Source organism: Sapajus apella, unplaced genomic scaffold, assembly GCF_009761245.1.
Source record: "Sapajus apella isolate SASKATOON/1434 unplaced genomic scaffold, GSC_monkey_1.0 scaffold1, whole genome shotgun sequence".
NCBI lineage: Eukaryota > Metazoa > Chordata > Mammalia > Primates > Cebidae > Sapajus > Sapajus apella.
The window spans coordinates 46207965-46234261 of record NW_022436941.1 but is presented as its reverse complement, the minus strand read 5'-3'; the positions used below and the strand labels follow the sequence as shown (position 1 = coordinate 46234261).

Sequence of the window (26297 nt, the reverse complement as noted above, 5' to 3'; positions counted from 1 at the left end):
CACACACGCACACACACACACACACACACACACACACCCCCAGAAGACGGAGATAAAATCAGTAATAATGGCCGGGCGTGGTGGCTCACGCCTATAATCCCAACACTTTGGGAGGGCAAGACGGGTGGATCACTGCAGAGGTTGCAATGAGCCAAGATCACATCATTGCACTCCGGCCTGGACAACAGAGTGAGACTCTATCTCAAAAATATATATATATAGATATAGATATAGATCCATATATCTATCTATATATCTATAGATATATAGATACTCGTAATGATAAAGAAATCATTAAAACTACCACAGTAATACAAAAGGTCATAACAGACCATCATGAACCACTGTACAAGCTGGAAAACTTAGAGGAAGTAAATAAATTCCTGGACAAATACAATCTACCAAGATTGAATCAAAAAGAAATTAAAAAAAAAAATGAATAGACCAGTTGTAATTAGAACAAATAGTAATAAAAAGTCTCCCAAAAAAGAAGTCTGGGACTGTATGGCTTTGCTACTGAACTCTACCAAACGTTCAAAGAAAAACTAACACAATTTATCCTCAAACTATTCCAAAAAATATGAAGAGGAGGGAATTCTCCCTAACTCATTTTACAAGGCTAGAATTACCTTGATATCAAAATCAGACAAGATCGCAACAAAAAAAGATAACTTAGGACCAATATTCCTGACAAACATAGATGCAAAATTCCTCAACAAAACATTCAACAGCATATCAAAAAGACAATACATCATAATCAAGTAGGACTTACCTAGAAATGCAAGGATAGTTCAACACATGCAAATCAATCAGTGTGATACAGCACATCAATGGAATGAAAAACAAAAATCATATTACCATCTCAGTAGATGCAGTAAAAGCATTTGATAAAATTCAACGACCCTGCCTGATAAAACACTCAACAAACTAGGCATTGAAAAAACATACCTCAACATGATAAAGGTCATATGTGACAAACTCACAACAAACATCACAGTGAACAGAGAAAAGTTAAAAGCTTTTCCTCTAAAAACTGGAACAAGACAAGGACACCCACTTTCATCACTCCTCAGCATAGTACAGAATGTCCTTTTCAGAAAAATCAGTCAAGAGAAGAAAATAAAAACACATCCAAATTGGAAAAGAAGTCAAATCGTCCCTTTGCAGATGATGTAATCTTGTATCTAGAAAAACCTAAAGGCTCCACCAAAAAACTCATAGATCTTATAAATTCAATAGAGTTATGGTATATAAAATAAACACAGAAAAATCAGTAGTGTTTCTATATTCCAATAACAAATGAGCTGAGAAAGTAATCAAAAAGGTAAACTCATTTACAATAGCTATAAGAAAAATACCTAGGAATAAATTAAACCGAAGAGATGAAAGACCTCTACAAGGAAAACTATAAAGCATTAATAAAACAAACTGAAAAGGACAGAAATGGAAAGGCATTCCATGCTCATAGATTGGAGGAATTAAATGACCACACTGCCCAAAGCAAATCTACAGATTCGATGCAATCCCTATTAAAATACCAATGACATTCCTCACAAAAACAGAAAAAAAAAATCCCACTAAATTCATATGGAAACAAAAAAAGAGCTCAAATAGCCAAAGCAATCTGAGCAAAAGGAACAAAGCTGGAGGTATCACGCTAAAAATAAAAGATATATAAGGCCAGGTGCAGTGGCTCATGCCTGTAATCCCAGCACTTTGGGAGGCTGAGGTGGGGGAGTCATTTGAGGTCAGGAGTTCAAGACCAACCAGCATGGCCAACATGAGTGAAATCCCATCTCTACTAAAAATGCAAAAAAAAAAAAAAAAAAAAAAAATTAGCTGGGTGTGGTGGTGGGCACCTGTAATCTCAGCTACTCAGGAGGCTGAGGCTGGAGAATCGCTTGAACCCAGGAGGTGGAGGTTGCAGTGAGCCGAGATCGAGTCATTGCACTCCAGCATGAGCAACAATACTGAAACTCCATCTCAAAATAAATAAATGAATAAATGAATGAATGAATGAATGAATGACATGTAGACTAATGGAACAGAACAGAAAATAGAGAATCCATAAATAAATTCACATATTTACAGTCAACTGATTTTCAACAAAGGCACCAAGAATATACACTGGGGAAAGAACACCCTCTTCAATAAATGATTTTGGAAAAACTAAATATCTATACACAGGAGAATGAAACTGGAGCCCCAATACTCATCATCTACCAAAATCAACTCAAGATGGACTGAAGACTTAAATGTAAGACCCGAAATGACAAAGCTACTACAATCAAACATAGGGGGAACACTTTAGGACACTGGTCTAGGCAAAGATTTTTACGGTTAAAGCCTTTTGAGAAAACAAAAACAAAAAACAGACAAATGGGACTACACTAAACTAAACAGCTCTTGCATAGCAAAGAAAACAATCAACAGAATGAAGAGACAAGCTATTTAATGCGGGAAAGTATTTATAAACTATTCAGCCAACAAAGTACTAATAATCCAGAATACACATGGAAATCAAACAATTCAATGGTAAAAAACAAAAAATAAGCCCATTAAAAAGTGGGCAAAGGACATAAACATTTATAAAAAGAAGGCATACAAATGGCCAATAGGTATGTTTAAAAATGTTCAATTTCACTAATCTTCAGGGAAATGCAAATTAAAACCACAATTAGATATCTTCTTACTCGGGTTAGAATGGCTATGAGTAAAAAGACAAAAAAATAAAAGAAGCTGATGAGGCTGTAGAGAAAACAGAATTCTTATACACTGTTGTTAAGAATGCAAATTTGCACAACCTTCATGGAAAACAGTATGGATACTTCTCAAAATACTACAAATGGAACTACCATATAAGACAGTATTTGTACTACTGGGAATTTATTCATAGAAAAGGAATCAGTATATCTAAAGAATGATTGCATTGCATGTTTATTGCAGCATTATCCACAATAGCAAAGATAAGGAATCAACCTAAGTGTCTATTAATGGGTGAATGGATAAAGAAAATGTAACATAATATGCACAATGAAATACTATTTGACCATAAGAAAATGTGGTATATATACAGAAAGGAGTATCATGCATACATAAGAAAGAATAAAATTATGTCATTTGTAGAAACATGGATGGAACTGGAAGTTATTGTGTTAAGTGAAATAAGTTAGGTACAGAAAGACACACAGTGCATGTTCTCACTCATGTGAGAGCTAAAAAAGTTGATCTCATAGAGGCAGAGAGTAGAATGATGGCTATCAGAGAAGTGTGCACAGGAGGAAACAATAAAGAGAGTTTGTTTAATGGCTAGAAACATACAGTTAGAGAGAAGGTGTAAGTTCTAATGTTCAATAGTATGCAGGGTGATTAGGGTTAACAACAAAGTATTATATATTTCAAGACAGCTAAAAAAGAGGAGTTAAAAAGTTCCCAACACATAGAAATCATGAACACTTGGAGAAATGGATAATGAAAATATCCTAACCTGATCATTACACATTCTATGCAAATAACATAATATCATACATATCCCATAAATATGTACAAATGTATATCAATAAAACAAAAAGAGAACGAAAATACAACCCAAAGACTGGGAATGTTTACTGATCACATATCTTAAAAAGAAGTTATATCCAGAATATATGAAGAGCTTTTAAAACTCAACAATAAGAACACACAAAAAAAGGGCAAAATTCTAGACTTTACCAAGAAAGATGTATATATGGCATATAATTCACCATTGGGAAAATGCAAATTAAAGCCACACAGAAACAGAAACCTGTGACAATGAAAAAAAAAGTTAATAAACCTATCAATATTAATTGTTGATATAGATGCCAAACTAAGAGAACTCTCATACATTATTGGTGGTAATGAAAAATAATACAGGTATTTTGAAAAGTGGTTTTCTAGTTCTTATGAAGTTAGTGTAGACATACCATATTACCCAACAGTCCTCCACCTAGGTATCAACCCAGTACAAATGAAAATAAATATCCACATAAAAACCTGTTGATGAATGTTTTTAAAGGCTATTCATAATCCGCCAACCCTGGAAACAATACAAATGTCTAACATTTGGCAAATGAGTAAGTAAAATATAGTTTATTAATTCAATCGAATAAAATTCAGCAATTAAACAGAACCTATTAATATATGTTTAAAAATTAACTGAAAATAGATCATTAATTCAATTGTGAAACAAAACTTTTGGAAGAATGCATAGGAGAAAACCTTCATCAACTAGGGCTAGGAAAAAGAGTTCTCTGACATGACACTAAAAGCACAGTTTATAAAAGAAAAAAATTGATGAGCAGGACTTCGTCATACTTAAAAAACATTTGCCCTACGAAAAATCTGTTAAGAGGATGAAAGACAAGCTACAGACTGGGAGAAAATACACACAAAGAATATATCCAATAGAGACTTGTATCTAAAAATATAAAGAACTATCAAAGCTCAATAGTTTTAAAAAATCCATTTAGAAAATGGGCAAAAGATATGAATAGGTATTTTACCACAGGCAAGGTATAGATGGCAAATAAGCACATGAAAAGATGTATGGTCAACATCACTAGTGAGATACATTCTGTATCTAATAAAATGCCTAAAACTAAAACAGTAATAACACCAAATGCTGAGGAGGATGTAGAAAAAGTGGTTCTTTCATACATGGCTGGTGGGAATGTAAAATGGTACAGTCGCACTGGAAAATAGTTTAGTACCAGCTTATAAAGTTAGAAATGCACTTACCATATGATCCAGCAATCACATTCTTGGGCATTTAACCTAGAGATATGAAAACTTATGTTTGCATAAAAACTTATACATGAATATGCACATTAAATTTATTTCTAATAATCAAAAGCTGGAATCAATCCAAATGTCCTACAACAGGGTCAATGGTTAAACAAAATGGCATACCTAGACAATGGAATATCAGCAATAAACATAAATGAACTATTGATATTTACAAAAACTTGGATGGATCTCAAAGGCATTATGCTTATTGAAGAAAACCAATCTAAAAAAACTACATACCTTATGATTCCATTTCTATAACATCTACAAAATGACAAAACTAAACGGATGGAAAACAGATTTGTGATTGCCAGGAGACAGAGAAGAAGTTGGTGGCTAGGGACATGCCTACAAATGGGTAGCAAAAGGGACTTGCTAGTGGTAGAACACTTCTATATCTTGATTGTTTGTGGTCATGGTTGCACAAGACAATACATAGGATCAAACTGTACAGAACACCAAACACAGACACACAGACACACACACACACACACACACACACACACACACATTACTGCATATAAAAATTAATAAAAATTTAATAATGACTGTGTTTTAGTTAACAGTACTGTACCAATATGAATATCTTGGTTTTGATGTACTATTAACCATATAAGATATTACCATTAAGTTATCACAAATAATGATCATAACTCAACATAAATGTCCAGAATAATTTTTAATAAAGGCGCTATGGCAAAATGCAGGCATTTTCGAACGGGCCTGGGGTTAGAGGGCAGTGGTAAATAAAAACTAAGAGAACTAGAGAACTAGATACAGAACATATTTTCAGAAATCCAGGTAAAAAGGGTCAACAAATCAATAAGAGGCAGTAGATAAACTAAAACCCTATAGAACTGGCAAACGGAAAAGGCAATATTTTTAAAATGCAAGAATTAAGGCCAGGCACAGTGCCTCACGCCTGTAATCCCTGAACTTTGGGAGGTTGAGGTGGGCAGATCACAAGGTCGAGTTTGAGAACAGCCTGGCCAATATGGTGAAACCCCATCTCTTTAAAAAAAAAAAAAAATTAAAAAGAAATGCAAGAATTCTTTATAAGCGTACCTTCATTGCCATCTCCAAAAGAGACGACATAACTGTCGGGTGCATAGTATGCCTTTCTTTAATGATAACAGTCATCACCATCTTCCTTACCATCTTCATTATCACCATTATTACAGCAAACTAATTCAAACTACTTTCTTCCAGAATGCACTGCTTTAACTCTGATCATCTTGAGTTTCACCTGACATTTTTCTTACCACTAATATAATTTTCTGAGATTTTTCTACCATTTATGCGTTATCTGAAGCACTTTTCAATTAGTGAAAAGTTAAATTACCTCCAAGTGTGAATCTTGGCATGTAACTCTGAAATCCTCTAATGAATAGGTGGGAGTGATCCTTATTAGTTTACTGTATTACATATCATAGCTCAGTTTTGAATCAACTCAAGAATAAAGCTGTCTTCCCATTAATGGGATAAGGCTTAGAACAAATCAGTTTGCTCTAAAGTTGTTGTTCTAAAATATACTTTACTATGCATTTGCCATTTTATTTTCTAATATTTTAAGTTTACTCCTCATTAACACTTGCAATACCATTTGTACCCAGCATTATTATTCCTCTAGCACAGATGAAGAGAAAGATTCAGAGAAGTTAAGCAACTGGCCCATGGTAAGAAGGAAAACTTTGAGTTTGAATCCATATTGTTACAAGATTCAGAAAAGTTAAGCAACTTACTCATGGTAAGTAGGAAAACCTTGAATTTGAATCCAGATAGTTCTATCTCTAGAACATATCTACTCTTTTAACATCACTGTGCTAACACTAAAATTCAGAAAGTCAATCTGAACTCATATACTGCTTGCAGGAGTATAAACTTGGGAGATCAAATTTTCACATTAAGGCTGAACATGCACAAAATCTATCTAGGTGGAAACCCAGCATGTGTATTTGGATGGAAACTGTGACATATATTCCTTGCCCTCACTCCTAAATCATCCATTATTCTGAGTGTGCTGGTTCATTCCCAGCAGCTCACAAACATGTGGTAAAACCTTCTGCAGGGTTGTTTACTGCTGTCTCTAATGCCTCTTTCCATTCTCTACTGAAAGTTCTCCAATCAGGCTTTCATTTACATTTATTTAAACAGCTCTTTGTGAAGGTCACCAATGACCTCCACATCATCTAATGCAAAAGTAAATTCTCAGTTCTCATCTAATCTGACCCATCACTAGCATATGACTTTAACTAATTACTGCCATTTAATTTTTTCATTTGACATTCAGGATCTCTCTCTTGTTCCTGATTCTCAACCTATTTTACTAAAAATTACTTTTCAGCCTCCTTTGCCACTTTCTCCTCAGCTTCCTGACCCTAAAGGTCTCAGTGCCCAGGGCTCAATCTTCAGATCTCTTTTCTAGCAACATTGACACCTCAAGCGATTTCAGTTAGGACTAAATATTATCTCTATGTAAATGAATCTGCAAAATTTATCTCTAGCCCAAACTCTCTCCCAAACTCAACATCTTCACTCTGATGTTTAAGTAGCATTTCAATTTAATATATTTAAAACCTAAAATTTGCTTTCCACCACCACCAAACATTTTCGGCACTTTCTAAATCTAATTAATGGCACCCGTCTTGGGTCTCTTTCAGCCACAAACCTTCAGAGTTACCTGAGTTTTTCCTCTAACATCCCATGTCCAATAAATCAGCAAAGCATGTCATCCCCTCCTTAAAAACATATCCAGAATCTGTCACAGAATGTGTCCATCCTTCATCATCCCCTTGCTATCAACCTAATCTAAGCCATCACTATCTCACATTTGTAAGGAGACTTGGTCTAGAAAACCTAAAGAAAGCAATCCCCTTAGTCATCTTCCATTTTTGTAGGTTAGGGTTAGTTGCATCATTCTCTCAATAGATAATTACCTCTAAAAGCAGGAACATGGTGACACAAATCAAGCAAAGAAAGTGGTTGCTTTATCCTGTATCTGCTTCAGGCTTTCATGATAAAATAAAAAAGAAGGTCATATAAGGGATTCTTGAGGCATCTTTATTATCCAGCCCAGCCTGAAACATCAGAGTAGGACAGCCAGGGGTTCAGAAGAGCAGCCACAGTCATGACTGTATGGTACATATTCTGCTAGGGCAGCTGTTACAAAGCACATCTGGAAACCTTTGAAGGCCAGACAGACTCTACAATGAAACAAGTCAATGGCAACTTTATTATCTGGTATAGTTAGTGCCATGGTTGGCATATTTGTCCTCTCTAAAATCTATTTTGAAATTTAGGTACCGCCATAACAGCGCTGAGAGGTGAGGACCTTCAAGAGATGATTAGGCCATGGGCTTTGGTCTCTTAGGTGAGTGTACTGAAATTATAAAGGGCAAGTTTGGCCCCTTTTGTTTCTTGGCCCATACTCCACAGCATGACACAACAAGCAGGCCTTCGCCAGATGCTAGCACCTTGATATTGAACTTCCTGGCCTCCAGAACTGTAATTTCTATTCATGTAAAATTACATAGTCTGTGGTATTCCTACAGCAGCACAAAATGGACTAAGACAGTTGGTATCTCAACATTTAGGAAACCCGTAAGACGTTTTTCCACCATTAAAACAACTATGAAAACTTGCACAAGTTACTTAGATAATCTGATTTTGCACAAGCCACTAGACAGATTGAAATATATGATAATGAAGAAAACTTGGCAGGGTGTGGTGGCTCACAACTATAATCCCAGCATTTGGGAAGCCAAGGCGGGCAGATCACTTCAGCCTAGCAGTTCAAGATCAGCCAGTGAAACACAGGAAGACCCCATCTTTACAAAAATTAGCTGGGCGTGGTGGCACGCACCTGTAATCCCAACGACTTGGGAGGCTTGAGTGAGAGGACCGCTTGAGCCCCAGAGGTCGAGGCTGCAGTGAGCCAAGATCACACCATTGCTCTCCAGCTCGGGCAACAGAGTAAGACTGTCAAAAAAGAAAAGAAAGAGGGAGGGAGGGAGAGAAAGAGAAAAAGAGAGACAGACAGAGAGAGAGACAGAGAGAAAAGAGAGCAAGCAAGCTAGCTCACAATTCAACAACAGATACTTCTTTTAGAAGTCAAATTACTTAGGTAGCAGATTTCTTTTTTAATTCTAGGATTCAAAATTCCCCAACAATGTCTAAGGCAGATTCCTACTAAAATGTTAAATGGAAGGCCTCTCATTTAAATATCAGTAATGCCAATGCCACAAAGACAGAATACAGAAACAGACAGATCATTATCCTAATCCAGTATGATATTTCAACCAGTAAGCATAAGGTAAGGGCACTAGCCTTGATTCAAAACATGTATTAGTTTTATTATTAAATGTATGGCATTGACTAAGAAAAGCATTAAGAATTCTTATAGAATCGAAATTACATAATTCCATGATTTATTTACTGAGTACATACATCTCAGATGCAGTAATAGTTGCTGTGAGGAATATAAATAATTGCAAATATTTTAGGTACTTAGATTCTTATTTTAGATTTGAAATGAATGGAAGGTCACCTAAATATTCCTACACCTTTATTAGGCACAGTGAAAATTTCCTGGAAAAGCAAATTAAGTATATACCTTTCAGTGCTGTAGTCTTTTCTTTTTCATCTGGACCTCCCTGCTGGATTTGTGCCATGTTTATCCAAATTGGCAACAAAATTAAAGAGCTCAAGGAAATAGACATCAATCTTCAGAAGACAGTCTAGAATGAATGAAAGCAATAAATTAAGTTCTACTCAAAACCTACCTACTCCATGATAACTTCCTTGATCCTCCTAGTCAGGATTAATCTCTCTGTCTTAATTTCCCACTGCACTTTGTTGATGCCTACACCATATTACTTATTATTGTCTGCTTTGCATTAGACTTATTTATGAATTTATCTGAGTCAGCTAATGGCATACAAGTCTCAGGAATAGAGATATCAAGTTTTCTTCATCTTTCTCTCATGTCACCAAACACAATACCTTATACATTACAGTTACCTAATGTTTGCTGAATTGAATTTAGCCAAACTTACTATTTAGTTTTAGTTACCTATCACCTAATGTTTTTAAAAAATATCTTTGGGTAGTTCCAAAAATTTAAAATTTCTTTCCAAATAAATTGTAAGCACATGCCATTACAAGGTCAGAATGGCTTCCTTCTGGAACAAGCAGATAGGAAGGCGCAAATACATAAATCTATAAGTATCTACAAATTTCCTATAGTGTGATTAAAAATGCAACTTCAAGGGGAAAATTAGCTCTTTTTAAAATGAAACGATGTCATCAATGTCCAGAAGCCATACTCTATAAACGGCATTCCAGTAAACAATCATATTATCAAATAACGGTTTATTAAAATCTAATTCTGCTCTACTCTGGCCAAAGGGAAGGTATTAAAACTAAAAATATATGGCTTTTCCCAGGGTGCCCATGAACAGTAAAGCAAATCACCTCTCCTACAGTTTAAAAGGAAAAAAAGTGCATCACCTACAATATAAAAATTTAATTAATCCAAAACTGTTAATGAGATTATATAAAAACTACATTCATGGCAATATAATAAGATTGAATATTCCTCTGAGGAACCCAATTTGATCTGCTATCTGTAAGGTAAACTGCAGTTGCCATTCAGGGGTACATTTTATAACTATCTTTAAAAACAGATCAATTTCCATAATCAGCAAATTGTAACAGAAAATACTTTTTGAAAAACTAGTACTGAAAATAAATATTTTAAAACTATGAATGTTCCAAATGGCCATAACCAATACTGCCCTTGTGTCAAGTCTAACTGTAGGTGATGTGCTATAAGAGAAAGGACCCTTTGGCTCCACTAAGAGCTAGCCATGAGCCCTTGACAAGTTATTTTACTTCTCTGGGCCTTATTTTCCATATTTGTAAAATGGAAATGTAATCATGTTTCCCTCATAGTGTTATAGTGAGGTTAAACGTAAAACATTTTATACAGTGTCTGAGTCATAATTATGTGTACAACATACACGTTAGCTCATGTTAGCTTACTTTTTTAATCGTAAACGAATCACAGCTACATCACTTAATAACACCTCAGTGGCAAGTCATATCAAAACTCTTTAATATTTTCATTTATAAAATGTTGTTTCAGAATTAAATAGTACAGAAGGTATATACAGCCAATCATTCCTATAACTCGCCATTTTACTATTACCCAATGGTGTGAGATATTCTAAAAGGAATATCTAGAATACAAGACTATTTTTCACTGGGAAAGCACTTTCACTTAGCACAGAAGTAGCTCTTATTTTTCTTCTATGTATAGGTAACTCAAAACTCTATAAATTCTACATAAATAAAATGTGTCTATATCCCTTCAAGAAATGTATCCTAGTATTTAAGGTAGGCAATATGCAAGGCTCTGGGAATACAATGGTGAGTAAAACAAGTAAGGTCACTGCCCTCCTATGGGCTTACTTTGCAGCTGCCAAATCAAACAGCCAAGCAGCAGCAAAGAAAATATACCAGACCTAGACTGATAATTACAATAATGTTAAAACAAATAAATATTTGCAAGGGCTATGTATTTCCATTCAGGGATTAGTCAAGTCCCATATGATGGTGCACAAATTTCACCAGCAACTTTTTATTACACATCATCTTGTAACAGAAATTAAAGAGGGGCGGGAGTGGTGGCTTACACCTATAATCCCAGCACTTTGGGAAGCCAAGGCAGGTGGATCACGAGGTCAAGAGATCGAGACCATCATGGTCAACACGGTGAAACCCCATCTCTAGTAAAAATACAAAAATTAGCTGGGCATGGTGGCGCAGCCCGTAGTCTCAGCTACTCGGGAGGCTGAGGCAGGAGAATTGCTTGAACCCAGGAGGCAGAGGTTGTGGTGAGCCAAGATCGCGCCATTGCACTCCCATCTGGGTAACAAGAGAGAAACTCTGTCTCAAAAAAAAAAAAAAAAAGAGAGAAACACTCATAATGAGAAATTCCACACAGCACCCTTTGTTAAATATTCCACAACTAAGTTAATTACCTATAGGAGACTTCTTGCATTTTTTACTCTATCCCTTTGCTAACTCACTATTTCTTCCAAATATAAACTATGAGATTATTTTTCATTGGCTCTAAATTGTTTGATTCCTGAACAGAACAATATATATAATTACATCATTGTGACTGGTTTACCAAAGGTAAAATTGTAAATACGTTTTCAGTGCTAGGGTCATTATCAAAATTTGTATTTCAATGAGTCACTTTCAAGATTTCAAAGATTAAATAAAAATTAATAATCATTATTCTAATTTTATATGAGACAACCTAAAAACTCACAAAGCAATTTGCTGGAGTAATATCATGTAAGTTCAAAGACTAACGGCCAGGCACAGTGGCTCACACCTGTAATCCCAGCACTTTCAGAGGCCAACGGGCTGATCATGAGGTCAGGAGATCAAGACCAGCTTGGCTAACATGGTGAAACCCTGTCTCTATCAAAAAATACAAAACATTAGCTGGGCATGGTGGTGTGCACCTGTAGTCCCAGCTACTCGGGAGACTGAGGCAGGAGAATCGCTTGAACCTGGGAGGCAGAGGTTGGAGTGAGCTAAGATCATGCCACTGCACTCCAGCTTGGGGGAGAAAGCGAGACTCTGTCTCAAAAAAAGAAAACTAATTATTACATGTGACCCTAAACCTTATAGTAGCAGATGAAAAGCAGGTAAGCATGAAGCAAAAGCAATCTGTCTGCTGCTCTCTTAACAAGTGTTAGATTTTTACCCTCTTGAGTTATCCTGGCTGTGGCACAGCTGGTGAAGCTAAATCAAGAACATTATAAATTCTCAATTTAGTTTTCCTAATAAAAATTCAGAGTTATAACCTGCATGATCACAGATAAACACTACTGAAAATGCAGCCAGCAAGCTGTTTGGTACATTTGATATGTATTAATATGTGCACTCGACATAGTTTATTTGGCATTATCTGATGGAGGTTAGGTTACAGAGAATAAAGTGTGGATGGTTTTTACTGATGTGAATTGGGACACAGTTGACATGTTGTATACTTCATGATAACCATTGCTGTTTAAATATGGTTTCCTAGAAATGGTTACAGTACAAACTAGATTCAAAACATCTCAGTTTGCCATTTCATTCTGTGAACTACACAAAGCAATTATCATATCTTTTTCCTTTCTATGATTCCAACAGAGAATCTATGTATAAAGCTATAAATAACTTGTCATGTGTAATCTTTATCCAGTCAGCATTTGAAAATATGAAATAGTAGAATATTTCTTATTTGCCCTGTTTGCTCAAAATGTGGCATATGCACTTATAAAATGTACAGGAAGATAAATAGAAGGCTTATTTTTCTTCGTTTGTTTGTTTTTAGGCAGGTATTGAATACGAATTAGGTGATTTTGCAACAGAAGCCCTTTTTGCTTCACATTCTGAATGTATTGATAAAAGTACAAAATATATCACAGAAAAAGTAAAATTGGGTCAATTTTCTGAGGTTCCCAGGACTGGTTTAGTTCCAGTCTGGCCCTAAAGATTCTATGCTCACTAAGTGAGACTCTAGGAATCAAGTTCAAAATAGCCTACTGGCAACTTAAATTACAGTAAATATAACTGGGACAAAGGATTTATAAGGAAGCAAAAGACTCACCCGAATTATAATTAAAATAGTCATTAGTTGCTCATCAGCAAAGACTAGTTCATAATAATGCTGTCCAGAATTATTCTGAGGCTACAGTAAAAAAATGTTGGTGTGTGGGCACTGGAAAAGAAGCCGAAGAATGAAGAAATCAGGCTGAACAGAGACAAGACCAAAGTCCAGGGTAATATGGGCCCCTGGTGTGTAGAAAATGGTGGCTTTTATAACAAATGCAAAATCGTGTTTGGATCAAGTTTTTGGAGCCAAACCTCTTAGATTCCTGAGACTAAGAATAACCAGTTCCAATCCAAGTCTATCTAAAATAATTCCTTAGTTTCCCAAGCAACACGATATAGTAGGTTTGGAATGAGAAATATAGGTTTTAATTTCAGTTCCTCCACCTAGTAGCTAAGTAACCTTCAGGAAGTTACAAATTCTCTAGCCTAAGTAATGGAAAGAATCATGAAAATAAGAGCAGTTACCTTTGCAGGATTATTATGAAGATTAAATGAAAAAATGCATATGAAAGCATTTTACAAACTATAAATCCCTTTAAAAATATTAGTAATCCACGTAAAATCTGAAATAACTAGATTCCAATTAATTTGTGCTCAAACCCCCAGAAGAATACCAAAATCAATCCAATTCACAGAAATAAGAACCTTTTAATATGCATCGCTTGGATATACTCTATGCACAAACAATAAAGTCTCACAATAAATATCTGTTGAGTTAACTTGGCTTTCCAAGACTATATTGAAAATAATTATAATAGAATGCAATTTTTTTCACATAATTAAATACATTTTATTTATCCATTTGATTATATTTATATTCCTTTACATTCCTTTCAAAACTTATTAAAATGTGTGCCTGAACAAAGATCACAAATCTGGGTTCCACCTTCATTTGCCCAAGGAAGAACACTCTTCCAACTATCTCATAAATTTATACATTGGTCAGAAGATGACCAGTTCTATTCGTATTCATTATTTTATTAGGTCATTACCACAACCGGCAGAGGTAGGCAGAGTTGACATACCTGCATTTTATGGAGGTAAGGCATTCTGGGCCTTGAAAAGCTACGTAAGCCTTGTTAAGGCAACCCAGATGTTAAGGGGTAGCTGAGATTCTAACTCAGGTCTTCTGACTCCTAATTATGAATGAGTTTCTTCTATTCTACCATGTTGATACAATCAAACAACACAACCTCACTAGAAAAATAATTCCAGTTTATTCATTCTGCAGAAGATTCATACCTACTTTTACGTACTAATTTCTATTATTAGGAAGTATTACAATTTGGAGACTGGGCAAATTGGATATAGATATCTACAGACTAAAGTTGTCAGTGAAAACTGTCTTAGTATATTTTGTTTGCTATTTAGAATCAAGACTGATCAAAATTACTTATTATCATCTCTCCCAATACTTTGGTAAATCAAGCATCTGAAAAAAGGGACAAAAGTTAAGAGATATCAAATAAAAGTATTTTTAAAGAAATAGTATTGCACTACTATGTCTTTTAAATAGGTCCCAAAATTGGTAATCATCTGGCTAGCTATCGCATTGTTTTTTGGCTTGCAAAAAGACAGGAACTCAACAAGGCAAGAATAGAAAACCTTAGAATATCTGTGACAATGTTAAAACTTAAGAAATTAAAGACTAAGATGATTCTCAATTCTGGAACAAATTTCAAAAGAAAAAAATTTAGTCTTTTATGAAGCTTTCATAATATGTAGTAGAAACGGCAGCGCTACGGCCAAAGACAAAATAATTTTAAAAAGAATACATCACATTCAAAACTTTAGAAAGGCAGATTGCATCAAACAAACATAAAAAATTGCTTTTACATGAGGCAATTATGAACATCATATACACTACTTAAGAGACTCTAATTCTATAGTAAACAAAAATAATAAAACATAAACAACATTTTAAATGTACGTAACTCCAGGCCAAACTACCTTCAGAAGATTTCACAACAACCTATACCATGAAATAGCAGTAATAACATATTTGCAAAATCAATATCAAATATTCTCATCCCATAAACATGCTCCCAGAATCTCTGTTAAACTTTGTGAACTCAAGGTTCAACCTACATTTTAAAAGATAATATGCATGTGAATCACTCAGATGCCCCTTCAAGGGGAATGTGCTGTTCAGATAGAGAGTGCTAACAGACTCCAGCTGTTTATCACTTCAGAGCTGGCCTCAGCTGAAGAGTGCTACCTCATCCTAGGTCATGCCTTTCCACTGCTGACCCTCATTCAGTGACTAAGCCAAGTGGTAATATGAAGGTCCAGCCATTTCAGCCTGATGCAGGACAACGCTGAAAGGCAGTATTTGCTCCAGAGCTTACTGCCAGGTTGGCTGAACTTTTGCCAAGCCTTCAAGTAAATTCAACTTCTCCCTCTGACCAATCCTGTTCTCCCCCTTCCTTTCACAAGTGCTGATCTCTAAAGATATTTTATACCCCAAATTCTGTCTCAACATCTGCTTCCAAAAATCCTAATCTACAACAATGCCCTTTTCTAATGGTTTTCTGAATTCAGCAAAAAAAAAAAAAAAAAAAAAATTCTGATGTAAAGAGACCAGATGTATCCAAAATATATAACAAACTCTTGCCACTCTTGCAACTCATTTGCCTACTTTTTAATTAAAAAAAAAAAAACAATTAAGTAGGCAAATGATATAAGTACACATTTCTTCAAATATACAAATGGCCAAAATGCACATGAAAAGATGCTCAATATCATTAGTCATTATAAAAATGCAAATCAAAACCATGTGAGCTACTTAATACACAATAACTAGCATGGCTATAATAAAAAAAATATATAAATCAAAGTTTGTGACAATGTGAAGAAACTGGATACCTGATATATTGCTAGTGTGACAACAATTGCTAGTGTGATGTAGCCACTTTAGAAAACAGTTGAGCAGTTCCTCAAATTATCATACACAGAGTTACCATATGACCCAGCAATTCTACTTCTTGGTCTAAACCCAAAATAAATGAAAATACATGTCCTCACCAAAAGTTATGCACAAATGTTCACATAAGCATTATTCATAATTGCCAACAAGTTGAAACAACCTGGCTGTCAACTGATGAATGGATAAACAAAATATGGTATACCTATATAATAGGATATTATTCTTTAATAGAAAGGAAATACTGATGCATGCTATGACATAAATGAAAATATTATGTGCTAATTACAATTACAAAATGAGGCCAGTGACATGCAACCAATTATAAAAAAAAAAAAAAAAAAACCCACATATTGTACAATTCCATTCATATGAAATGTCCAGAACAGGTAAATCCATAGAAATAGAAAGCAGATTAATAGTTTTCAGGGGTTAGAGGAAGAGAAAAATGGGATGTGACTGTTAATAGGTATGTGGTTTCTTTTTGAGGTGATTATTCCAATAGTTCAAAGAGATACACTTGCACTGGGGTAGTGTCTGTCACTGAGCATTAAATGCATCTCTCTCCAACTCTTTTCTACAGCTCTAATGCCAAAAGTCAAGGCAATCTCAAAATGGAAATCTTGACTGTCTCACTAACCACTCACCTTTCCCTTTACCTTCTATAAAACAGAAGCAAGAAGTAGACTTCAGGCAGCCTTATTTTAAGAACTTCTCTCTTTTAATATCCCAATCATCCCTCTCTCCACAGCCAGGCTAGCAATTGTCTAGGCATACTCTAGCTAGATAGATATTAAGAACAAACATATTACTTTCTAGGTATAAAAGATGAGCATTAAATAAAGTTTTTGTAAATCACAGTGCTCTAGTCTAGCTTGTTCCAGTTCTCAGCACTAGCAGTTCTGTCAATGGCAATCTGCCTCCCTTGCCCATCAGTATCCCTTGCATACATATTCCAGTGAAAACCTGCTCACAAGCACTAATTCACTTTGCTCATGATTCAGTAAATCCCCCAAACACATACCATCTAAAAGCACCCCAATCCCACCCAATTTCTAACAAGGATTAAAGTTTGGTATAACTTTACTGTTATTATTTTGATCATTATCATAACTGATCCCAGACATTGTAGCAAATTACTTCAAAGTTAGAAATGTACCATTTGCTATAGAAAAGAAAAATGAAGGCAAACTTGAGTATATAATCAAGCAGTTGATTAAGCCTAGTAAGCCATACGAATAACACCAACAATAAAGTGTAATGGCACATTTCAGTTTTGTGCAGATCATAATTGTACTGCAAACAAGGCATTTAAGTACCACTCAAATCCAGTATCTACTGACAATGCACTCCTTATTATTTATTCAAGGGGAAAATTTCAGTGAAGGCTGATTTTACCTAAGTGTGTTAACAAGTCGGAATGTAATTTAAGTGCCTTCAGAATAGGTTATTTTTTGGCTTCTAGAATTTCCCAACTCTTTATGGAGTGATAATATTTGGCATTTCATGTTTGTATATTTAAATAATGTTCACATGCTGAGACCAACAGGGGATAAACTCAGGGAAATTTTTAGAGGATCCATATTGCTGTGATACTACAAATATCTGATCTTAAAAAAAGATAATTTGAAATTTGAAACTTCAAGTCACATTTTTAAACTACCATATAAGTTACAGTGGTTATTTACTTTATTCAAAAAACTAAACACATAATACATACCTAACCTAAATTAACAAAGGACTTGAGCAGGTAAATTCTCCTATTCCAAAGCCAATCAAAGAGTTCCAAATCCTTCTGCCTTCTACAAAATATTTTTCTTTCCACACAAAAGACAACCATCACATAACCATACTATTAGTTACAGGAAATAAACTGTGTGACACTGAAGTTGCCAACACAAGGACACTTTGCTGAATGTTAGCCATTTATGTTAGTAGACCTTTGTATGCTTAAACACAGTATGCCAAATGGCTCTCATTACTATTTTCTACGTAAGCACAAAATGATGAAGTCCCTTCCAATGATCATAAGAGTCAGGAATTTTACAAGTAGACTTCTCCTTAAAATTACAGCCAAGTCCCCCAAGGAATCCTCCTGCATAGTAAACCCTAGAAGGACAATATAAAACATTCAAATATCTATGAATTCCACTCACCAATATAAAGCAACCCATAATAACTTCAGTATCTGCAGAAAAAGCATTTGACAAAATTCGAAACCTATTTTTGGAAAAAAAAGTCACAGAAAACTAGGAATAAAAGGAAATGTCTGTAAGCTAACAACAGGTTAAAAAACAAGCAAATAAAAACAACCACCAAAACAAAATTATTTTTTTAATATATATTTTATTGCATTTTAGGTTTGGGGGTATGTGTGAAGAACATGTAAGACTGTTGCATAGGTACACACATGGCAGTGTGATTTGCTGCCTTCCTCCCCATCCCCTATATCTGGCATTTCTCCCCATGTTATCCCTCCCCAACTCCCCACCTTCCTGCTGTCCCTCCCCTAGCTCCCCCCTGACAGACCCCAGTGTGTGATGATCCCCTCCCTGTGTTCATGTGTTCTCATTGTTCAACACCCGCCTATGAGTGAGAACATGCAGTGTCTGATTTTCTGTTCTTGTGTCATTTTGTTGAGAATGATGGTTTCCAGGTTCATCCATGTCCCTACAAAGGACACGAACTCATCGTTTTTGATAGTTGCATAGTATTCCATGGTGTATATGTGCCACATTTTCCCTGTCCAGTCTATCATTGATGGGCATTTGGGTTGGTTCTGTCTTTGCTATTATAAACAGTGCTGTAATGAACATACACGTACATGTGTCTTTATAATAGAACAATTTATAATCCTTTGGATACACACCCAGTAATGGGATTGCTGGGTCAAATGAAATTTCTGTTTCTAGGTCTTTGAGGAATTGCCAAACTGTCTTCCACAATGGTTGAACTAATTTACACTCTCACCAACAGTGTAAAAGTGTTCCCAGCATCTGTTGTCTCCTGATTTTTTAATCATTGCCATTCTAACTGGCATGAGATGGTATCTCAATATAGTTTTGATCTGCATTTCTCTGATGACCAGTGATGATGAGCACTTTTTCATATGTTTGTTGGCCTCACATATGTCTTCTTTTGTAAAGTGTCTGTTCATATCCTTCGCCCACTTTTGAATGGGCTTTTTTTCTTGTAAATCTGTTTTAGTTCTTTGTAGATTCTGGATATTAGCCCTTTGTCAGATGGGTAGATTGCAAAAATTTTTTCCCATTCTGTTGGTTGACGATTAACTCTAATTAGTTTCTTTTGCTGTGCAGAAGCTGTGGAGTTGATTATGTCCCATTTGTCTATTTTGGCTTTTGTTGCCAATGCTTTTGGTGTTTTAGTCATGAAGTCTTTGCCTATGCCTATGTCCTGAATGCTTTTGGCTAGGTTTTCTTCTAGGGTTTTTATGGTGTTAGGTTTTATGTTTAAGTCTTTAATCCATCTGGAGTTAATTTTAGTGTAAGGCGTCAGGAAGGGGTCCAGTTTCTGGTTTCTGCTTTCTGCACATGGCCAGCCAGTTTTCCCAACACCATTTATTAAACAGGAAATCCTTTCCCATTGCTTATTTTTGTCAGCTTTGTCAAAGATCAGATGGCTGTAGATGTGTGGTGTTGCCTCCGAGGCCTCTGTTCTGTTCCATTGGTCTATATCTCTGTTTTGGTACCAGTACCATGCTGTTTTGGTTACTGTAGCCTTGTAGTCTAGTTTGAAGTCAGGCAGTGAGATGCCTCCAGCTTTGTTCTTTTTGCTTAGAATTGACTTGGCTATGTGGGCTCTCTTTAAAAATATGGAATGCTTCACAAATTTGCATGTCATCCTTGCGCAGGGGTCATGCTAATCTTCTTTGTATCGTTCCAATTTTAGTATCCATACTGCTGAAGCGGGCACAACAAAATTGCTCTTAATGATAAAATATTCGTAAAAGCCTCTTCAAAATCAAGAACCATAAAAGGATGCCCATCATTATCACCTTACTATTACCACTTCTAGTCAAAGTTTGTTGGACATTCTATACAATGCAGTAGGACACAAAAAATAAATAAAAACATAGTAACGATTTTCAAAAGGAAATCAAAGTTATCATTATTTTCAAGATTATTGATATATCTACAACAAAAAGAATCAAGAAACAAAGTCCTCTAAATTCAAAAAAATGAGAATCTCTGTATCATTAGGAATAAAAAGAGAATTCAACAAGACGGCTTGCTGTAAGATTTATAGACAAAAAATTAAGTATATTTACAGATACCAGCAACAATCAGTTATAAAGCAGTTTTTTAATACATCATTAATAACAGCAAAAATTGGCCAGGTGTGGTGGCTCACACCTATAATCCCAGCACTTTGGGAGGCCAAGGTGGGTGGATCACCTGAGGTCAGGAGTTCAAGACCAGCCTAGTCAACATGGTGAAACCACGTTTCTACTAAATATACAAGAATTAACCAGGCATGGTGTTAGGCGCCTGTAATCCCAGCTACCTGGGAGGCTGAGGCAGGAGAATCACTTGAACACAGGAGGCAGAGGTTGCAGTAAGCTGAGACCACACTATTGTGCTCCAGCCTGGGCAACAAGAGCAAAACTTCAACTCAAAAAAAAAAAAAAGCAAATATTAAAAACTTACATGATTAAAATAAATCTAACAAAAGATGTTATACCCATATTCAGAAAACTTTGCAATTCTACTCAAACCCCAAAATGTCCTTCTAGAACTTGAAAACCTAATTCAAAAAGTTATACGGAAAGAGAATCACCAAGAACTGATGTTCCTGAATCAAGTTCATGAAGTTGCAGTCAAGATATTGACAAGTTCTACAATCACCTGAAGTTAAACTGGGGACACTCCTAAAGAATACAACAGGAAGACTTGCCTTGCCAGGATTCACAGTAATTAAAAAAGCATGCCATTAATACTAGAATAAACAAATTGACAAATAGAACAGGATGGAACTCCAAAACAAAGCCATATAACAGATCCATATGATACCATCATATCACTGGGGAAAACAGGGATTTTTCTGACAACTGGAAAAACTGGTTAACTGCACAACTTAAAAAAAGACAAAGAAATAAATTAGATACCTATCTCCATACATGATCAATTTCAAATGACTTAAGGGTCTAAATGTGAAACTTAAACTTTAAACCTCTTAGGGAAAAATACAGGAGACTACTACTTTGATGTTGAGGCAAGGAATACAACCACAATGAGATATTTTACACTCATTAGGCTAGAAAAGATTAAGAAGTCTGACAATAACAAAAACAAAGAATGTGGAATAACAGAGATTCTTATTCACATTTCTGTTTAAAAGATAAATTCGTAAAACTACTTCGGGAAAAATTAGCATGAGATATCCAAGTTAAATATTACCATAATCTCCAATCCAGCAATCTCACACCTTGGTCTACTACTTGGTCTTATACATATACATCTGGAGGCAGACATAAACATGTGCACAAAATGTATCCATCATCAAAACTGCCAATGTATTCATTATCTGTAACTACATAACAAATTATCTCAAAACACAGTGTCACAAAACAACAATAAATATTTGTAATATCCTAGTTTCTGTAGATCAGAAATTTGGGAGCAGCTCAGCTGGGAAGTTCTCAATCAAGTTTATGAAGTTGCAGTCAAGATATGGCAAGTTCTACAATTATCTGAAGGTTTAACTGGAGACAGAGGATTCACTTCCAATATGGCTCACTCACAAAGATAAATGATTGGTACTAATTGTTGTTACAGGCCTCCCATACTCAAATAGATCTGTGCAGAAGCCCATGAGGGAGGGCTTTCCCAAGAAAGATAGATTCAGGAAAGTTGAAGAAGTCTCACCATCATTTCCTCTACATCCTACTGGCAGAAGGCAGCCCTGCTCAATGTGGAAGAAGTTTACACAAAGGCATGAATATCAAGAAGCAAAGATCATTGCGGACCATCTTAGAATTTGGCTACAACAAATGGAAAAAAATTGTTCTCCAATTATAGGAGAGCAAATACACTGTAGTACATTAACAGGGCAAAGATGAGTATTATACAGTAGTAAAAATGAATGAAGCACAGCTACACTCAAAACATGGATGAATTTTCCAAAAATACTTGTGAGGAAATCAAATCTTAGAATACTACATAGAATATCATTTATATTGAGCTAAACTAAAACAAATTATTAGTGTCACAAATTGAGATAAAACCAAAAGAAAAATCAAGAGAAAAAAATAAATGCAAAATTCAATAGTTATTACCACTGGGAAAGAACAGAGGCCATGAGATGGGGAGAAGCACATAAGTCAATGCAAGTTATTGATAGAGTTTTAGTCTTGAATTTGGTGGTAAATTTATAAGTGTTAATTGTATTATTATACTCTATAACTTGCATAAGCATTAAAATATGGAGGCCTGTTTTATATCAGTATATCACATACATATAATCAACAGTAACCCTGGTTGCACATAATCTTTTTTAGCAACAATATATTCTTTAAATAAGTGATAAAAATATTAACAAAAATATGCAGTCACACAATACATAACAACATTTTGGTTAATGACAGAATTCATATTAAGACAGTGGTCCCATAGGATTATAATGAAGCTGAAAAATTCCTACCACCGAGTGACACCATAGCTGGCAAAACATCATGATACAACACATTACTCGTGTTTGTGGTGGTGATGCTAGTATAAACAAACATACTGCACTGCCAGTCATATCAAAGTTTAACATATACAAATATGTATAGTCCATAAATATTTGATAATAATAAACTAATAGGTGACTATGTGTTTTGTTTTTGTCTTTTTGAGACAGAGTTTCATTCCTGTTGCCCAGGCTGGAGCGCAATGGCATGATCTCGGCTCACTGCAACCTCCGCCTCCAGGATTCAAGCATTTCTCCTGCCTCAGACTCCCAAGTAGCTGGGATTACAGGCACCTGCCGCCACACCTGGCTAACTTTTTTATTTTTAGTAGAGATGGGGTTTCACCATGGTGGCCAGGCTGGTCTCGAACTCCTGAGCTCAGGTGACCCACCTGTCTTGGCCTTCCAAAGTGCTGGGATTACAGATGTGAGCCACTGTCCCCTGCTGGTGACTATATTTTTACCACACAATACTTTTTATGTAAAGTGTACTATTTCTACTTCTTTAAAAAATAAAAAAGTTAACTGTAAAACAGTTTCAGGCAGGTCCTTCAGGAGGTATTCCAGAAGAAGGCACTGTTATCATAGGAAATAGCAGCTCCATGTGCATTTTTGCCCTGAAGATCTTCCAGCAGGACAAGATGTAGAGGTGGAAGGCAGTGTTATTGATGACCCTGACCCTTGGATAGGTCTAGGCTGATGTGTATGTTGTGTCTTCATTTTTGGCAAAAATGTTTTAAAAATAAAAACTCTGAAAATAGAAAAGAGCTTATAGAATAAGGATATAAAGAAAGAAAATACTTTTGTACAGCTGAATAATATGATTGTGTTTTCGGCTAAGTATTATTATAAAAAAGTTAAAAAGTTCATGTGGAATGGTGATGCACTTTTTAATCCCACCTGCCTGGGAGGCTGAGGCAGGAGGAGGGCTTGACCCCAAGAGTTTGAAACTGCAGTGAGCTACCATCACCCACTGTACTCCGCCTAGGTGGCAGAATAAAATCCCATCTCTTAAAAAAGATTAATTTTAAAATTTATAAAGTAAAAAAGTTACAGTAGGCCAGTTAATTATTGAATACAACTAGTTGTATATATTTTGTATAGCTTAAGTGTACCGTGTTTATAAAGTCTACAGTAGTATACGGCAATGTCCATGGCCTTCACATTCACTCATCACTCACTCACTCACTCACTCATTCACTCAGAGCAACTTCCAGACCTGCAAGCTCCATTCATAGTAAGTGGTTTATAAAGGTGCTCCTTTTTAAAAAATATTTTATACTATAATTTTAGTGTACCTTTTCTATGTTTATATACGTTTAAATAAATAAATTCCATTGTGTTGGATTGCCTACGGTATTCAGCATAGCAACGTGTCACACAGGTTTCGAGCCTCAGAGCAACAAGTTATACCATATGTAGCCCAGGTGTGTATAAGGCCATAACATCTAGGTGTGTGTAAGTACACTCTATGTTGTTTGCACAACTACGAAATCACCTAACAACACATTTCTCAAAAAAATCCCCAACATTAAGTGACTCATGACCATACTACAATTTTAGTGGCATTGCCTTTTATAATGTGTTATTTGGGGCATTTTTCTCTAAGGATAATGCTGACAGTCCCATTCCATCTATTTAGTGAGAAAGGTGGAGGTTCTGCTGATGAGTAAAACTGATAGAAGCAGTTATTTTAGCAAAGGATAAACTGGTTTTGTGCAAACCTCAGAGCAGCTATATCAATAACATACTGTTACTAAAACCAATTGATTCCTTGACTGTTTTAAAACGGAGCTAGTATTTGAATAAAAATTTAGTACCTCAGAAAGTTTTACATCAGCTATTACAAAAGACAAACTATAAATATTGTTTAAAATTTGAATTAAAAAATAATAATTTCCTACATCTTATAATAAACTAAAATGCAACTATTGTGACAGGCACATAGGCTCACACCTATAACCCCAGCCCTTTGGGAGGCCAAGCGGGGAGGATTGCTTGAGGCCAGGAGTTCAAAACCAGTCCTGGCAATATAGCAAGATGGTATCTCTACAAAAAATTAGTCAGATGTAGTGGCATGTGCCTGTAGTCCCAGCTATTTGGGAGGCTGAGGCAGCAGGATCAGGAATCTGATGCTACAATGAGCCATGATCATGCCACTGTGTTCCAGCCTAGGCAACAGTGCAACACCTTGTCTCAAAAAAGTAATAAAATGTAAAATAAAATAAAACACAACTAAGTCCTTCTGAAAATGCCAATAGTCATTTAAGTATTTTTCTTTGCCTGGCATATTTCTACTAGTAAATACAATAAGTAAAATCAGCCTTTGAAGATATATAAGAAATTAAATTTTTTTAAATGCTGGACTAAGAGTAGTTATAAGCAGCTTGCAAATGAAAAATGAAGGCTGAGAATTCAATTCAGAATAATCTGTCCCTTTGCTTGCTAAAGGATGGGTTCATTTCGTTATAAAAGAATATTTCCCACAGACAGTTATCTCTCAGTCTTTCAACATGATGTAAAAATGGACTTCGATTTCGAGAAAAAATAATAATTTTCGTTGTTTTTCCAAAATAAGGTGAAAAAGGAAAATGCTGTAATAGCAGCCACTGGAGGGAGGACTTGATGTTAGAATAAGAATAAAACAAGCACAAAACATTTATTTGGTGCTTTGTCTGAATATAACATTTTGTTAAACTCATTTCTATTTGTTTAAGTGACAAATGCTGAAAATACTGCTTTTTCTGCATCAGTTAAACTTCCTTTCACTGAAAAACAGATGTTGTTTCAAGTGTCCTTTATTGGTACACAAATCAGCAGTAAGAAAATTATAAAGCTGCCTGGACTGACAAAGAACTAGCACTATCGCTTAGTCTCAGAATATATTTAAAGGCGTATACTTAACTTTAAATGTCTATATTTTGTTCCTTTGAAATATTATCCACTCGGTTTGATAGAAGACCGCAGGTTCTACTTTGTCTCTAAATAAATACCTGAAATCTGGCTATCCATAAATTGGAACAGCTTTTTAAAAACCTGTGGCATTGCTCTTGATGTAGTTAAGATGTTTTGTTTTTACTAAAAATACTCATGTATTTTTTAAATTACTGGTTTAAAACTATTTATACACACACTGAACTCTCTCTCCCTTTCTCTCTCTCAAAGCATCTCAGAGTAAGCTGTAAGCCTCCAGTGCTTA

At 35.3% G+C, this 26297-nt stretch overlaps 1 protein-coding gene and 1 non-coding gene across 19 annotated transcripts in view; both read right to left on the bottom strand.

The window, feature by feature from the left end:
- Positions 1 to 26297, bottom strand: part of FAM172A (family with sequence similarity 172 member A) — a 490654-nt gene that overhangs the window by 441135 nt on the left and 23222 nt on the right. For 10 of the 18 annotated variants that reach the window (XM_032276079.1, XM_032275251.1, XM_032275175.1 and 7 more), the window contains exon 2: positions 9419 to 9542. The exons of 3 other annotated variants lie outside the window; for them this stretch is intronic. In XM_032276079.1, the coding sequence (XP_032131970.1) occupies positions 9419 to 9524 (106 nt within the window). In that variant the 5' untranslated portion in view covers positions 9525 to 9542. Of the gene's footprint in view, positions 1 to 4758; positions 4795 to 7742; positions 7884 to 8668; positions 8692 to 9418; positions 9543 to 26297 lie in introns of those variants that run through there. 5 more of the 18 variants (XM_032275322.1, XM_032275612.1, XM_032275418.1 and 2 more) reach the window with 5 other exon arrangements.
- On the bottom strand, positions 20235 to 20341 carry LOC116554145. Its single transcript, XR_004270076.1, has one exon. It is a non-coding gene; the product is annotated as a U6 spliceosomal RNA (small nuclear RNA).